The sequence below is a fragment of the Rutilus rutilus genome, assembly GCF_951802725.1.
Source record: "Rutilus rutilus genome assembly, chromosome: 9".
In the NCBI taxonomy this organism is placed as follows: domain Eukaryota; kingdom Metazoa; phylum Chordata; class Actinopteri; order Cypriniformes; family Leuciscidae; genus Rutilus; species Rutilus rutilus.
Window position 1 is genome coordinate 881,759 of NC_140223.1, and position 15,586 is coordinate 897,344.

General features: G+C 36.3%; 1 protein-coding gene across 8 annotated transcripts in view; it reads right to left on the minus strand.

Annotated features, from left to right (window-relative positions):
* LOC311297683 (NACHT, LRR and PYD domains-containing protein 3-like) overlaps positions 1–15,586 on the minus strand; it is a 432,890-nt gene that overhangs the window by 144,550 nt on the left and 272,754 nt on the right. For all 8 annotated transcript variants that reach the window (XM_084420082.1, XM_084420081.1, XM_084420080.1 and 5 more), the window contains 2 exons: positions 14,861–14,974; positions 6,879–6,986 (listed from right to left, as the gene is read on the minus strand). In XM_084420082.1, the coding sequence (XP_084276208.1) occupies positions 6,879–6,986; positions 14,861–14,974 (222 nt within the window). The remainder of the gene's footprint in view (positions 1–6,878; positions 6,987–14,860; positions 14,975–15,586) is intronic.

Consider the following 15,586-nt stretch of genomic DNA (forward strand, 5'->3'; position numbering starts at 1 on the left):
GGAAGTTATGTTTGTATGTAAGAAGCCAACATAAAAGAGCTTGTCTATGAAAATTGAATATCTGAATAGGGAGCTTGTTAACCTCATAGTCACATTTTAAAAGGAACTCTATACCACCAACTTTTTCAAAAATAAGATTAGGAATTATGTACCATAGTTTATCTGTATGCTTAATATAATGTTTAATCCAGTTCAACTTGAAAATTGTATTAGAAGTAAATCAAGCACATTCAAATCTCCTTGATTATAAGAATTACATAAAATATTTATATTTAAATAGTGTGACTTGTTTTTCCATATCAATTTTTTTAGTAAAAGATTTTGGTATATCTAACACTTTTGCATGATAGACTAAACGAGACAGCCCTCAGTTTTAGATAAAAGAACTCTACCTTTGAGCGATAAATCCCTCATGAGCCACATATCAAATTTCTTTTTCATTTTTACCATAAGGGGTTGGAAATTGGATTGCACTCTGATTGATTGATTTTTACAAATATTGATACCAAGATACGCAACTTCCTCCCTAATTGGAATACCTTAAAATTCGGTTAAAGGAATATCATTGTCTTTAAGTGGAAAAAGAGTAAAAATTTTTACATTTAAAGATAAACCTGAAGCTTTAGAAAATATATTGAGACAATCTATAACTTTTTTTAACCTGATATGTCTTTTTAAAAAATAGCTGTATCATCAGCAAGCTGACAGCATTTCATTTTTTTTTTTGCATAATTTTGATGCCTTGAAAAGAGTCACTATGTATATATAGAGCCATTGTTTGCATGACCAACAGAAATAGGAACGGAGCCGCTGGATCTCCTTGTTTTATGCCCCGGGAGATGCTAAATCTACGAGTAGTTCCCCATGGAAGTTTAACTGAACTATTGCAGTCACTATATAAAGTTTGTATTGCCCTTTTAAAGTATTGACCAAAACCAAAACAATCTAATACATCAAATAAAAAAATCATGTGTCACAGTATCAAATGCTTTGTATATATCTAGAAATAGAATATAACTATTATCAGTTATGTAATCCTTATAATCAATTAAATCTAAGATTAATCGAATATTATTACTAATATGCCGCCCTTGCATAAAACCAGACTGACTATCATCTTTAATAGTATCTAAGCACAACTTTATTCTTTGCGCGAAAATATGAGCCAACAATTTTGCATCATTATTAATTAAGGTTATAGGCCTCCAATTGTCAAGAAGCAAACAATCTTTATTGGGTTTAGGTAACAAGGTGATTAAGCCTTGACACAAAGTTGGGGGAAGCCTACAAGTTTCTATAGCCTCCTTAAATCTAATACTAAGAATTCAGAAATGTAGTCTTGAAATGCTTTATAAAATTCACCTTCCCTGGGGATTTATTATCTTTTAACTTACTAATGTTCTTTTTTAGTTCTTCTAGGGATATGTCTTGATCACAGATGTCCTTCTGAGTTTCATCAATATCTTGAGCCACACTTTTTATACAAGAGAGGAAATATCAGCTCTGACAACTGTTGTGTTCGGAGTATAGTTTTTTATTAAAATCTTCCACATAATTAGACATTCTGAGGGGTCTTCAGAGATCTGATCATTAATTTTAAGTTTATATATATATTTAGGTTAACACTAACGTTTCTATTTTCTAAATTATGAAAATATTTTGTATTCCTTTCACCATGTTCTATCCATCTCCGCCTAGAACGAATAAAAGCTCCCTGTGCCAAATTTTGATAGATATTGTCCAATTCAGCTTGTAATTCAAATAAAATATTGATATCAGCTTGTGATTGCTCATTCTTTTCATAGATAGAAATTATTTCCTTGAGTATTTTATCTTGTCTCATTCTTTTTTCCTTAGATAATTATTTTGCCCTTTTGATGGCCATTTCACGGATCTGAAATTTTGTATATTCCCAATGTTTGCCATATATTTTGTCTTTTTTTGCTTTTATCAAATTTTCATCTATGATTTTTATGGCTTTTTCTTTGAAGATTATATCACTCAAATGTGTATTATTTAATTTACAATAATTTGCTTTATTTTATATTGACTGATCCCTTATACATAGCACTAAAGTAATCCTATTATGATCAGAAAATACTGAGGGTTTTATTCTGGTTTCTTCCACACTGTCTACTAACTCATTTGAAATAAGCCAAAAGATAATCCTGGATCTCTTAGATAACTCTTTGTTACTCCACGTGAACTGGAAACGCTGTGGATTTTTTAGTCCTCATATGTCACAACAGTTTAAATGCATACATAGACTATTAAATTCTCTATAAAGTGCCTCTTAAGGACCTTTGAGGTAAACAGTCTATGATGGGGTCACTTATGCAGTTCCAGTCACCCCCCAAATTTAATTTAGCGTTGATGAAGGAATTCAATAAGGCATTTATTTGTTCATCAAATTCTGCAAAGAGGTGTGTGTTTCTATGACTATTATTATGATCATATATATTACCCAGAATTAAAATATTCTCCATAAATTCAATAACTAAAATAACCCATCTTCCTGAATCATGAGCAACGTTTTTAAGGATTTTTCCCTGAAAAGATCCCTTTAATATGGCAACGCCAGCAGATTTACTGCTTCCATAAGCCATCCAGATATTGTCTCCCCACTGATTTTTCCAGAAACTAAAATCTGAAGCTAAAGCATGTGTTTCTTGAAGAAAATAAAAATCTGCCTTGAAAGTTTTAAAAAATAAAAATACAGCTTTCCTCTTAATCTGTTCTCGTACACCCCTCACATTAAGTGAATAAAATGACAAAGACAACTTGAAAAGTAGAACAAGTTAACTAAAAAAGAAAAAGAACTGAGTTTTAAATATAACAAAGAAGAAAAATGATTTTCTTCACCTTTTGAATACTGATTAGAGTAAGCAAACTTGGGTTTATAAATCTGACCTTTTAAGTGTCAAACATTAGGTATAACAGCAACTCAAATGTATTTTAGAATACGACTGAACTTCTCAACGAAAGTCCATAAGTAGCTTCACTTTTGAACATGTCAGAGCTATCATCACAATCTTCTTTCTTCACCCTCAATGATGGCTTTGGCTCCGACGAAGAAGGCTTTCCTCCCTTGCTTCCGAGCCTCTTCAATCTGTGGCCACAGTTTTGTGCGTGTCTCTTTGTCTTTTGTAGTCAAGTCTTCGCCGAATTTTAACTTCTTTGTTTTGAGGAATTCCCAATTCTTCGCACACATCCATACCTTTTCTTTGGTCGATCTTGATGTAAATCTTGTAATCACCGGTGGAGTTTTACCATTCTCTCTCCTCCCGATCCTATGGCTTACATCAATTTGACAGCGAAGATCTTTCTCAGGGTTTTGAATGACGGCCTTACAGAAGTCAATCACACGCTGTTTAATGTCTTCTCCTTCTTGCTCTGGCAGGCCATACAGCCTCACGTTCATCATCTGTGATCGCGCTCCATTTCATTCAGTCTGTCTTCCAGGCCTGTTATTCTCTTCTGATGGTCATCGCTTGCATTTTTAACCGTTGTTATTTCTGTTTTCATGTCTTGAACTTCGTTGAAGAGAAACTCTGATGATTCCTTTAAAGCTTTGATGGTGTCTGCAGTTTTCTTTATTAGGCCTGCAAGATTGTCCGCGTTCTCTTTTATTTTTTCAGCCACAAGCCTCACGATGTTATCTTGCAACTCGGAGAGTGTAGGTTCAACTTCTCCTTTCTTTGCGACTGGAGTGCACGGAGCTGACTCAGGAAGAGCGACAACTCCTCCGTCGGAATTAGTTTAGGAATGCATATCACCTGCTTTAACAACTTCCATAACATCTTCAGTCACATCACTGTTCTCAGTGGTGAATGAAAGCGTCTTGTTTGCCCACTTGTTTGCACACTTTGTTTCTTCCCAGTCTGCATGAGCATTCACAGCGGGAGGTCACGCAAGTTTATGTGCTGATTTAATAAGGCCGTATTTCTTGTAAACGATTGTTTCACACGTTATATTTGTGTAAAATCCCTCTGTAATGGACAGACTTATGTTTTATAAATTATTTTCTTTCTTTAAGTGGTTTACTTTACGTTAAATTTATCCTTTATCATTCACAGCGCGTTGTGCATTGCTGCACGAGTCCTCATAATCTGTTTGTTACTCCAGATGAAATAAAAGAGGATTGAAGGGACGAATTTCAGCATTCAGGAGTGATTCTTAGTTGACAATGCAGATAACACACCGCTACACACACAACGGTCAAGTGAGTTTACTTTGAAAGGCTCGCGCACTCAACTGTAAATGAAGTTAACGGGTCCTTCTGAGGCTTGTAGACTCGAGTCCTCAGCATTAAACACTAGAATGAGACGCTCTAGTAAGTGTGCATGGCTACGTCACACATGTTCCCGCCCCACGGTCACGCCACACAAATACTATTAAAACTTCATTTTGGAAAAATACTTTATATTAAATTATCTTTATATTAACTGGCTTTTTTATTAATGCAATACAGTGAATGACAGCCGTGATTTAAACACCTCTGATCTCTGAGTTTCTCTTTGTTCATAATGTTTTATACTGTAATGATTGCATTCAGTGTTACTTACCGATCATCTCTGACTCCAATTAAGCTCTTCAGGTTAAACTCCTGCAGTGTCTCCTCTGAGGACAACAACACAAACACTAAAGCTGACCACTGAGACGAGGAGAGTTTCACAGCACGTAATCCTCCAGAGCTCATATGAGGTTTAGCTTCGTTCACTAGAGAAAGATCACCCAGTTCATTCAGACAGTGAAACAGATTGATGTATTTATCTGGAGAGGGATTCTCACTGATCTTTTCTTTAATATAGTCAACTGTTTTCTCATTGTTGTGAGAGCTGTTTGCTGTCTGAGTCTTTAGTTCTTGTAAGAGACTCTGATTAGACTCCACTGACAGACCCAGAAGGAAACGAAGGAAAAGGTCCAGATGCCCATTTTTACTGTCTAAAGCCTCATCCACAGCTCTCTGATGGAGATCAGATAGGGAAACTTTGTCTCCATTAGTTGGTTTGGTAATCTGGTCAAACACATTGATGTTATTGTTGATAAAGGAGAGATGCACATATAGAGCTGCTAGATGTTCCTGAATGCTCAGATGAACAAAGCAGAAGACTTTCCCCTGACACAAGCCCAACTCCTCTCTGAAGATCTGAGTGCACAATCCTGAGTAAACTGATGCTTCTGCCACATCAATGCCACACTCGCTCAGGTCTTCCTCATAGAAGATCAGGTTGCCTTTCACAAGCTGCCGATAAGCCAGTTTCCCCAGTTTGACAATCATGTCTTCATCTTTCACTTTCTTCTCATAGTCCTTCTCATGTTTGATGTTGGTCTGAATGAGCAGGAAGTGTGTGTACATTTGAGTGAGAGTCTTGGGAATCTCTCCACTCACTGCTTCACTCAACATCTTCTCTAGAACAGTGGCTGAGATCCAGCAGAACACTGGGATGTGGCACATAATAAAGAGGCTCCTTGAGGACTTCAGGTGTGAGATGATCCTGTGGGCCAGACGCTGATCACTGATTCTCTTCTTGAAGTATTCCTCCTTCTGTGTGTCACTGAAGCCTCGTACCTCTGTCACTCGATGGACACACTCAGAGGGGACGAGATCCGCTGCTGCTGGTCTGGAGGTGATCCAGATGAGAGCAGAGGGAAGCAGATTCCCCACAATGAGGTTCGTCAGCAGCTCGTCCACTGAGGCTGATTCAGTCACATCACACAACCTCACATCACTCTGAAAATCCAGAGACAGACGACACTCATCCAGACCATCGAAGATGAACAACACTTTATACTCATCACTGGATATGTCCATTTCTTTGCTTTCAGGGAAAAAGCGATGAAGAACATCTGAAAGACTGAGTGTTTTGTCCTTCATCAAGTTGAGCTCTCTGAAAGCAAGTGGAAATATGAGCTGGACGTCCTGATTCTCTTTCCCTTCAGCCCAGTCCAGGATGAACTTCTGTACAGAGACTGTTTTCCCAATGCCAGCGACTCCCTTTGTCAGCACAGTTTTGATGGGTTTGTCTTGTCCAGGTAAAGGTCTAAAGATGTCACTGCATTTGATCGGTGTGTCCTCTGTTTCTGCTCTCCTGGACTGTGTCTCAATCTGTCTCACCTCATGCTCATTATTGATCTCTCCACTTCCACTCTCTGTGATGTAGAGTTCTGTGTAGATCTCATTCAGGAGTGTCGGGTTTCCCTGCTTTGATATTCCCTCACACAAACACTCAAACTTCTGTCTCAGATTTGATCTCAATGTGTTGAGGACTTCAGCAGGTTTAGAGTCATGTCTGTAAGATTAAAATACCACATTATTACACAAGTTAGAGAAGTAAACAACCATAAATTAAAACACGTGCTGTATTATGGGACACTGAGCATCATTAGTTTTCTGAAATGTTTAAATCATTAATCATGTGTTTGAGTGATGTGTGTGAGATGTGTGTGTGATGTGTGTGTGTGATGTGATGTAAATTGCAGAACCTAAAATTAAACAACAACATCAAAAGTCCTGCATTTTACCTGAAACCAGGATCCATGCTTTCATTAAAGTCTTGTGGTTGAATCACAGGCTTGGACACAGTTTTGTTTTTAACTGGTCTGGATAGAAGATTTGACCTTAAATCAGAATGAAGAGGGTAAAGAATCAGACACACTGATATTGATGTAATTGTGTCATTAACTGAGTAACAGACCAACAGCTTTTACAGTGTGTGAATGTATTAACAATACAATACATAGAGCTTTACACAAGAGCACAATGATGATCATTAATAGACTGAAACTTACAGGATTGTAACTCATTAAACTGGTGTATATTAACAATTTCATAAAAATCAAATACTATAAGCATTACTTGTATAGAAATGATATACCTGAGATCAGACTGTGTGTCTCCACTCTTAAAATGTCCTAGTTTATCCATAGAGCAGTTTCTCTTCATGGGTTTTGGTCTCTTCTGCTGGACTGAACTGGTTTTAAAACTAAGTAAATAAAAAGCATACAGACGTATAAATGTTTTGCACTTTTACTGGAAACTTCTGTCTTAGGAAAGACCAGGGAGTGTTGTGACACTTTTGCTTTAGCGTCTGTAACTCAGTGTATTATTTGGAGAAATTAACTCACTGGTTTGCAAATGTTAACCCCCTGGGGTCGGCGGTATCGCTGGCGATACCAGCTCGCTTTTTTTTTATCAGTGTAAAAGAGACTCAAAAATACTCTGTTGTCTTTGATTTTCCATAGGAGTTTCATACATCAATCGATCCTGTTAAGTGTGTATTATTTTTGTGTATACTCACAATAAAAACAAAGTGTTGTGCTTTTTGCTAAATAAAGAAAAATAAACACGAAGCGAGTTCTGCCTTCTCTCTGTCAGTTAAGTCCATTCTGAAACGCGTCCGAAAATGAACCATAACTCAGCGAATACTTTAAATGAAGTAATTTTTATAAAAAACAAATATTCTCAGTTTATGTAATATGAATGAAAAGAGAGAGATGTCAGTTGTTCTCATCTCAGCTCATTATGTTTTAATTTGACTCCGCCCACGGAGAGCGCGCGCTATTCAAACGCAAATGTGAGGCCATCCTGCAATCCTGTGAAACGCCCACATCAGCTGGATAACACACACTGCGAGTTCACTTTCAGACTCATGCGCTTTACGACGCTGTGAGGAATAATACTATCTCGATAATAATCCTGGAAAATTTACCTCAGAAGTTCTGGAAGTTTCATTTCGAGGAGCAATGGATCCGGCTGAGGAATTTGTTCTAATCGCAAGTGTCTGTACACGCAAAAGACTGTTTTATGAATCGCGTTTCTGTGCGTGAATGAATGAACGCACAGATGCGCGCTGTTGTGGAGCTACTACAGCTGGCACAAATACTGTTTCAAAATGAATCGCGTTTCTGTGTGTGAATGAATGAACAGCTTTTACCAAACTCTATTGCTATACTAAGATGAGTAAAAATCGACTACAAAAATCGGATAGATTATAAAGTTTTTACTGTAAAATACTGCCACATCAAATAAGCTTATAATGTTGCCAATTTCTGCTCATGTGTTAAATATATATATATATATATATATATATATATATATATATATATATATGTTTTGTCAAAAATAATCAACTAAGATGTTATAGTGTTTGTTCCAATGTAGGCGATATTCAAACTAATGAATCCTTAACTTTGAAATACGTATGATAAAATGTATTTTTACAAAGAAAGATTACACTGGAAATATTGTTACAATTTTAATTGTTGTAATTGTATAACCTTTTTAATAAAATAGCTAAAATATATACAAGGATAGATGTAAACAAAAACTTAAAAGGTCAATATAAGCCTTCTCTTTAAATAATTTTTTATTGTGTTTTATTAGTGACACATTTGGGTAGAGAATATATTCCAAAACTTTCTGAAAATACAGCATGAGAGTAGTTGATATGATTCAAAAAATGATTGATTGACATGTGCCACGCCCCTTCCGGTGACAGGTACCCGCCCCTTTTGGCCCTCCTAACCCTTGATCATGTCGTTTTTGACAGAAAGTTTTGACCTATTGACCCTCCTAACCCTTGATCATGTCGTTTTTGACAGAAAGTTTTGACCTATTGACCCTCCTAACCCTTGATCATGTCGTTTTTGACAGTTCGTTTCGGGTTTTGATGCCTTTTGATATTGACAGAAAGTGTTATAACAATACGTCATGGTATCTGACAGAAAGTCTGATTGTTTGATGCCTTTTGATATTGACAGTTAGTGTGTTTTTGAAGACACTGTGATTAAATAATAATTCATGGTATCTGACAGAAAGAAAGATACTGATAATATACAACGTGTGTGTGTGTGTGTGTGTGTGTGTGTGTGTGTGTGGAGATCAGACATCAGAGGAGATGTGACCATATATGTGTGTGTGTGTGTGTGTGTGTGTGTGTGTGTGGGTGGGTGTGGGTGTGTGTGTGTGTGTGTCACGGGATTCCCCTCCCACCCTTTTTGAGCTCTGACATCTGAAACGTACTGTTCAGACACTGTGATTAAACAATTTCATACAAAAAAACATTCTATCCTTTAAAATAATTATCGTGCCAATTAAACTAAAGTTGAAAAAACATACTGTTCTCATGCTAATTTAACTATGAGGTTGAAAAAACTGTGGAAGTTTATCTCACACACAAATGTTGAAAAACCATTCAGTTCTTTTAAAATAATATAAATGAAATGGTTATAAAATACTAAAATCTACTGAAACCAATTCTTTCAGTTTTAGATGAACAAAACAAAAGAATAAAATCCATCCGGCATGTTTAGATAACTAAACGGCCTCTTTTCACACCACCTGTTTGACCTTGACCGACCATAATGCTTCTCAAAGTAAAAGCCAGAGCACATCGTATTCCAGAGAACATCAAGGTACTGTGATTAAACAATGTCACAAAATTACAATCAGTTAAATGTTCAGAGAGTTAAACAAGTTTATGAATGGGTTCACAAAAATGCGTTAAATATAAAATCACGTAGTGGTTTCTCTCTCTCTCTCTCTCTCTCTCTCTCTCAGCCAGAAGAGATAGAGTGAGTGTGTGTGTGTAATATTTGACCTCTGACATCTAAACGTGCTGCTCCACCAGAGCACAGTGAGAAAGGGGTTTTCCTAATAATGTTGTATATATCAGACTAACTAAAGTTGAAAAACATTCTTTAAAAGTGTATAAATGAAATGTTTATAATATAAATATCTTATTGATCCAATTGTTTTAGTTTTAGCTGAAAAAATTAAATCATCTGACATGTTTAGAAATCAGGGCCCTCTGGCCTCTCTTTACACCAGCGTTTGACCTGTGGAGCTTTCAAAAAGCACCAGCCAAAGGGAGTGTGTATGTGTGTGTGTGTGTGTGTGTGTGTGTGTGTGTGTGTGTGTGTGTGTGTGTGTTTGTGTCTGTGAGAGAGTCACACAAATTCAGCAATCAGGATATCAGGTGCTTCATTTATTTCAAAGTATAATCTTAATAGTTTAAATGATATCTTTTAAAAACAAAAGACTGTTTAAATAAAATCTTTAAAGTTTGAATACATATGCATCTTCTATTTATCTTTTAGAAGATTACTGTAATGATTTTGTTTAAATTGAACCTAAGATATAATTGTTATTAAACAATGTCTGTTCAAAAACTTTAGATGGTTGAAAAACTGTACTTAGTCGTCTTAAATCTCATTTATATGAAAAGATTCAATCATAATTTTTTGTCCGTGTGGAGTTTCAATTTTGATGGCTTTCCATAGCCATGATGATTTTTGTACCGTAACTGCATATTCGATCATGTACACCTAAACACGACCATCACAGAAAACTATAAAATAAATAAATAATTTAATATCATTTCTAAGCTGTTTTGCGCGCGCGCACATTATTTTACACACTCTATTTTAAATTAAATTATTAATAAAATATATAACCAATGAATAATAACATATGTTACTAAAATGTATTTAAAAAAATTTAAACAAAGTTTTAGCTAAATAAAAACACCTTACATTTCCAGAGAGGTGAAGTAGTTCTTTATGCAACGATAAAAAACAATCCAAAAAGCAAATAGTTTAAGTTGTCATAAACAAAACAGCCCAAGATCCTTCAGAGATAAACTACAGTGTGAAATAAATGTTCCAGACCCTCACAGAGACGAGTGGACTTACAGACCAGATGAGCCTCGGGAGATAATGTCACAGTAAATCTAGTCCGCGTTCCAGAGTACATCCAGAGTTTTATACTAAATTCATTTAAAAGCATAACCTTAAAAGTTTAAATTAGATATTTATATATGTCAATAAAAGTTTTATTAAAATCATATCTTCTATTTATCTTCTTAGAAGACTTATGTATTATTTTTACTAAACAGCGTCTGTTCAAAAACTTTAGATGGTTGAAAAACTGTACTTAGTCGTGTTAGATCTTAGATCTTAGATCTTTTGGCCATACAACATGTTGTCAAAGTTTGTCACAATGTTTTGTTGTTTTTAAGAAATCCGAGGACTCTATGTTGCTCTTATTTAGATAGCTCTTAGATAGATTTACATTGTTTTTATTCATCAAGTTAAATGTAAATTTGCAAATCCCCAAAATGTTTGTTACTTGGATGATGAATATCTTCACTTTATGATAGGAAAGTACGGACAGCGCCTTTGACCAAGCCTCTACATATGGGGCACTTGCGCAGAGAAGGCGCACATTCTTTGCACACAAGTCAAGTCAAGTCAAGTCTATTTGTATAGCGCTTTTCACAATACAGATTGTATCAAAGCAGCTTCACAGTATTAAATTAAAATAATACAACAAGGTTTGTTTCTAGTGGAATTTATTGATTGATAAAATCAAATGAAATATCCCCAGAACATCCCCAACAACTAGGTGACCACAGGGGATGAAGACAATGTTCACTTCCTTATCCATGCAAACTTTGCATGTGCGCTCCTCTTGAAGTCTTCTTAACTGTTCCTCCATAGACAAGTCTGAAAGATCTTGACTCGGTGATGCAGCTTCATTTGTCTGGGCCATCAGTTTTCTTAGCAGGTAGACATCATTCTTCTTGATCCAGTTGCGGAAGACCTCCGCTGCTGCATTTCCTTTCGACAGGACTAACTCAATGAGCTGCCCTGTCTGCTGCTTGACTGTAGTGCAGTTACGAATAATGCCATACTCTTTCTGTGAGATGACGTTCTCCTCTAGAAGATGGTCCATTAAGCTCTGCACACTTTTTAGGTTCTGTGACATGGCAAGATGATGTTTCTTAAGAAAAGTAAGAAACTTACTTTCTCGTTCCTCCTCTCTCTTCTCATCTTCTGCACTTAGTAAATCAGACACCAACTCTTGAACGGTTTCGTCATTTTCTCCACTTGCGAGGATTTTGCTTTGAACGGTTTGCTTCACCACAGGATTGTTCATCATCACTGCATCTTCTGAACGGTCTTCTCCAGGACCCAGGTGTACAACAGGTGGATCAACAAATTCTCTTGAGTTGCTGTATCCATTAGTCAATAGCTGTTCAAATAGTCTTTGAAATCTTGCTTGAATCTGATGAACAAACTCTTGGCCCTTTTCTTGCAACAGGTATTCACATCTTGGAAACCACTTAGCATGTTCTACCCATGGATCATCACCAGACTCCCAACATCTGAGTCCACCATCACAACAAAAGCACTTCACGTCATCATTACGACCAACATAGTAAAAACCAGCCTTAGCCAATTGGTCTGGTCGAACAGTTATTCTTGAGGGCCGCTTCGTTCGAGGTGACCGTGCAGATAATGTACCTTTATCTGGTGGCGGCCTTTCCAATGGATCTAACTCGGCAATGCAACAGTGTGAAAAAAGGTTGCTCACATTTGTCAACTGGCCCTCAAGAATAACTGTTCGACCAGACCAATTGGCTAAGGCTGGTTTTTACTATGTTGGTCGTAATGATAACGTGAAGTGCTTTTGTTGTGATGGTGGACTCAGATGTTGGGAGTCTGGTGATGATCCATGGGTAGAACATGCTAAGTGGTTTATGGTTCATAAACTTGTTTAACTCTCTAAACATTTAACTGATTGTAATTTTGTGACATTGTTTAATCACAGTACCTTGATGTTCTCTGGAATACGATGTGCTCTGGCTTTTACTTTGAGAAGCATTATGGTCGGTCAAGGTCAAACAGGTGGTGTGAAAAGAGGCCGTTTAGTTATCTAAACATGCCGGATGGATTTTATTCTTTTGTTTTGTTCATCTAAAACTGAAAGAATTGGTTTCAGTAGATTTTAGTATTTTATAACCATTTCATTTATATTATTTTAAAAGAACTGAATGGTTTTTCAACATTTGTGTGTGAGATAAACTTCCACAGTTTTTTCAACCTTATAGTTAAATTAGCATGAGAACAGTATGTTTTTTCAACTTTAGTTTAATTGGCACGATAATTATTTTAAAGGATAGAATGTTTTTTTGTATGAAATTGTTTAATCACAGTGTCTGAACAGTACGTTTCAGATGTCAGAGCTCAAAAAGGGTGGGAGGGGAATCCCGTGACACACACACACACACACACACACACACATATATATATATATATATGGTCACATCTCCTCTGATGTCTGATCTCCACACACACACACACACACACACATTTATGGTCACATCTCCTCTGATGTCTGATCTCCACACACACACATATATATATGGTCACATCTCCTCTGATGTCTGATCTCCACACACACATATATGGTCACATCTCCTCTGATGTCTGATCTCCACACACACACACACACACACACACACACACACGTTGTATATTATCAGTATCTTTCTTTCTGTCAGATACCATGAATTATTATTTAATCACAGTGTCTTCAAAAACACACTAACTGTCAATATCAAAAGGCATCAAACAATCAGACTTTCTGTCAGATACCATGACGTATTGTTATAACACTTTCTGTCAATATCAAAAGGCTTCAAAAGGCATCAAAACCCGAAACGAACTGTCAAAAACGACATGATCAAGGGTTAGGAGGGGGCAACCTGTCAATCAAAAGTCATATGAACTGTCAACCTGTCAATCAAAAGTCAAAACTAGCTGTCAAAAAGACTTCAAAAGCCCTTTGATCTCCTTTGATCTCATCTGATCTTCTTTGATCCATTTGATCCTATGCCAAAAGGGGCGGGTACCTGTCACCGGAAGGGGCGTGGCACATGTCAATCAATCATTTTGTGACAGGTGGTAAATCATATCAACTACTCATGAGAATTAACTGCACAATTACTAGAAATGTTTACCTTGGATATTATACAATTTGCAAGCACAATTTGTAAAAAAAACAACAACAACTGTGAACCAATTATATATATATATATATAGTGTAGTTATGTATGTCATCTATAAGTAGAGTGTAATTACACCTTTGCCATTAATATGTTTATAAGCAACTGAAAAAAGCACAAATGTCAGGGCATGTCAGAACATCTCAAGGACCCCCAAAACACCTCAGACCCCAGAGGGTTAAGCATGATTTAAAAAATGAATCAAAGCAACTGAAAAAACAAACTGTAATATTAGGAATTATGAATTCAAAACAGACACATTTAAATCAACTATAGAATTATAGATTAACTTAAACTCAGGTGAACCCCGGTCACATGACTCTTCTCAAAGGCACAATGGAGGACGAAGACTCAACCGACTAAAGAGACCAATGTTTAGCTGAGCTTTAAAGGGATAGTTCACCCAAAAATGAAAATTCTGTCATCATTTACTCATCCTCAAGTTGTTCCAAACCTGTATGAGTTTCTTTGTTCTGCTGAACACAAAGGAAGATATTTGGAAGAATGTTTGTAATCAAACAGATCTCGTTCCCCATTGACTTCCATAGTAGGAAAAAAATATATACTATGGTAGTCAATGGGGACCGAGATCTGTTTGGTTACAAACATTCTTCCAAATATCTTCCTTTGTGTTCAGCAGAACAAAGAAACTCATACAGGTTTGGAACAACTTGAGGGTGAGTAAACGATGATAGAATTTTCATTTTTGGGTGAACTATCCCTTTAAAGATAAACCACCTTACTGTACTCTAGTAACGGTGCTCTTGCTGTAAAAAAACATCATTGTTCTGACCAGACACTGTGAAGCTTTCAACAAATCTGAACCAGCGGTTAGAAAAATCCACTCAATTTTACACCTACTCCATTATATAAAGGTGGAAAAACCTCTCAGCTTACACTTACTTGATGTCATTGCTAGTATTAGACTGACTGACTGACTGAGATAAAAAATGCGTCTATTTCAAAAGTGTCATACTATAAGCACATCTTTTATAGAAATGATATACCTGAGATTAGGCCGTTTGTCTCCACTCTTAAACTTCATTGGCGGATCCATAGACTGGTTACTCTTCATAGACACACAGCTGGACTCTGGGTTTGAGCTCTTCTGCTGGACTGAACTGGAACAGAGAACAGATTCAGTTTAATCCTTTAGATCAAGGTGTTCATTCTTTATGAGAGGAACCATATTAATATAAACATTCATCTTTCACCAAAAAGCACTTTGAGGAAACTTTATGATCTTTTTATTTAACATTTCATGCTAGTTTTAGCATTTAGCAAAAAAAAATTTTTTCTGTAAACTGTTTCTGCGATCTGTGAGATCTTTTTCGTGTGTGTGTGTGTGTGTGTGTTGGAGGAGGGAAGGAGGTTGATGAGTTTGGTTGATCATCAAAACTGATCTTTTTCTGTGATTTAATACAATATTTAACAGTGTTTGTTGAAAGTTCCTGATAAATCATAAAGAGGATTTATTTTGTTTTCTTCATTACTTGTTTTGTTCTCTTTGGCTAGTTCATTCATTCTTTTTATTTGTTTATCCTTGCCTTCATTTGTTCAGTTTTGTCTTTCATTTATCTTTCTGCAAACGCAGAGTTCCTGATAATAAATCATAAAGAGGACTTTGTTAGATGTGGGTTTCCAACTCTCGCGCATCTGGTGTGAGATCCATTTTTTCCCCTCTCAATTGGTTAATTTTCTGTTGATGACTAGACTAGACCACAGCGTATTAA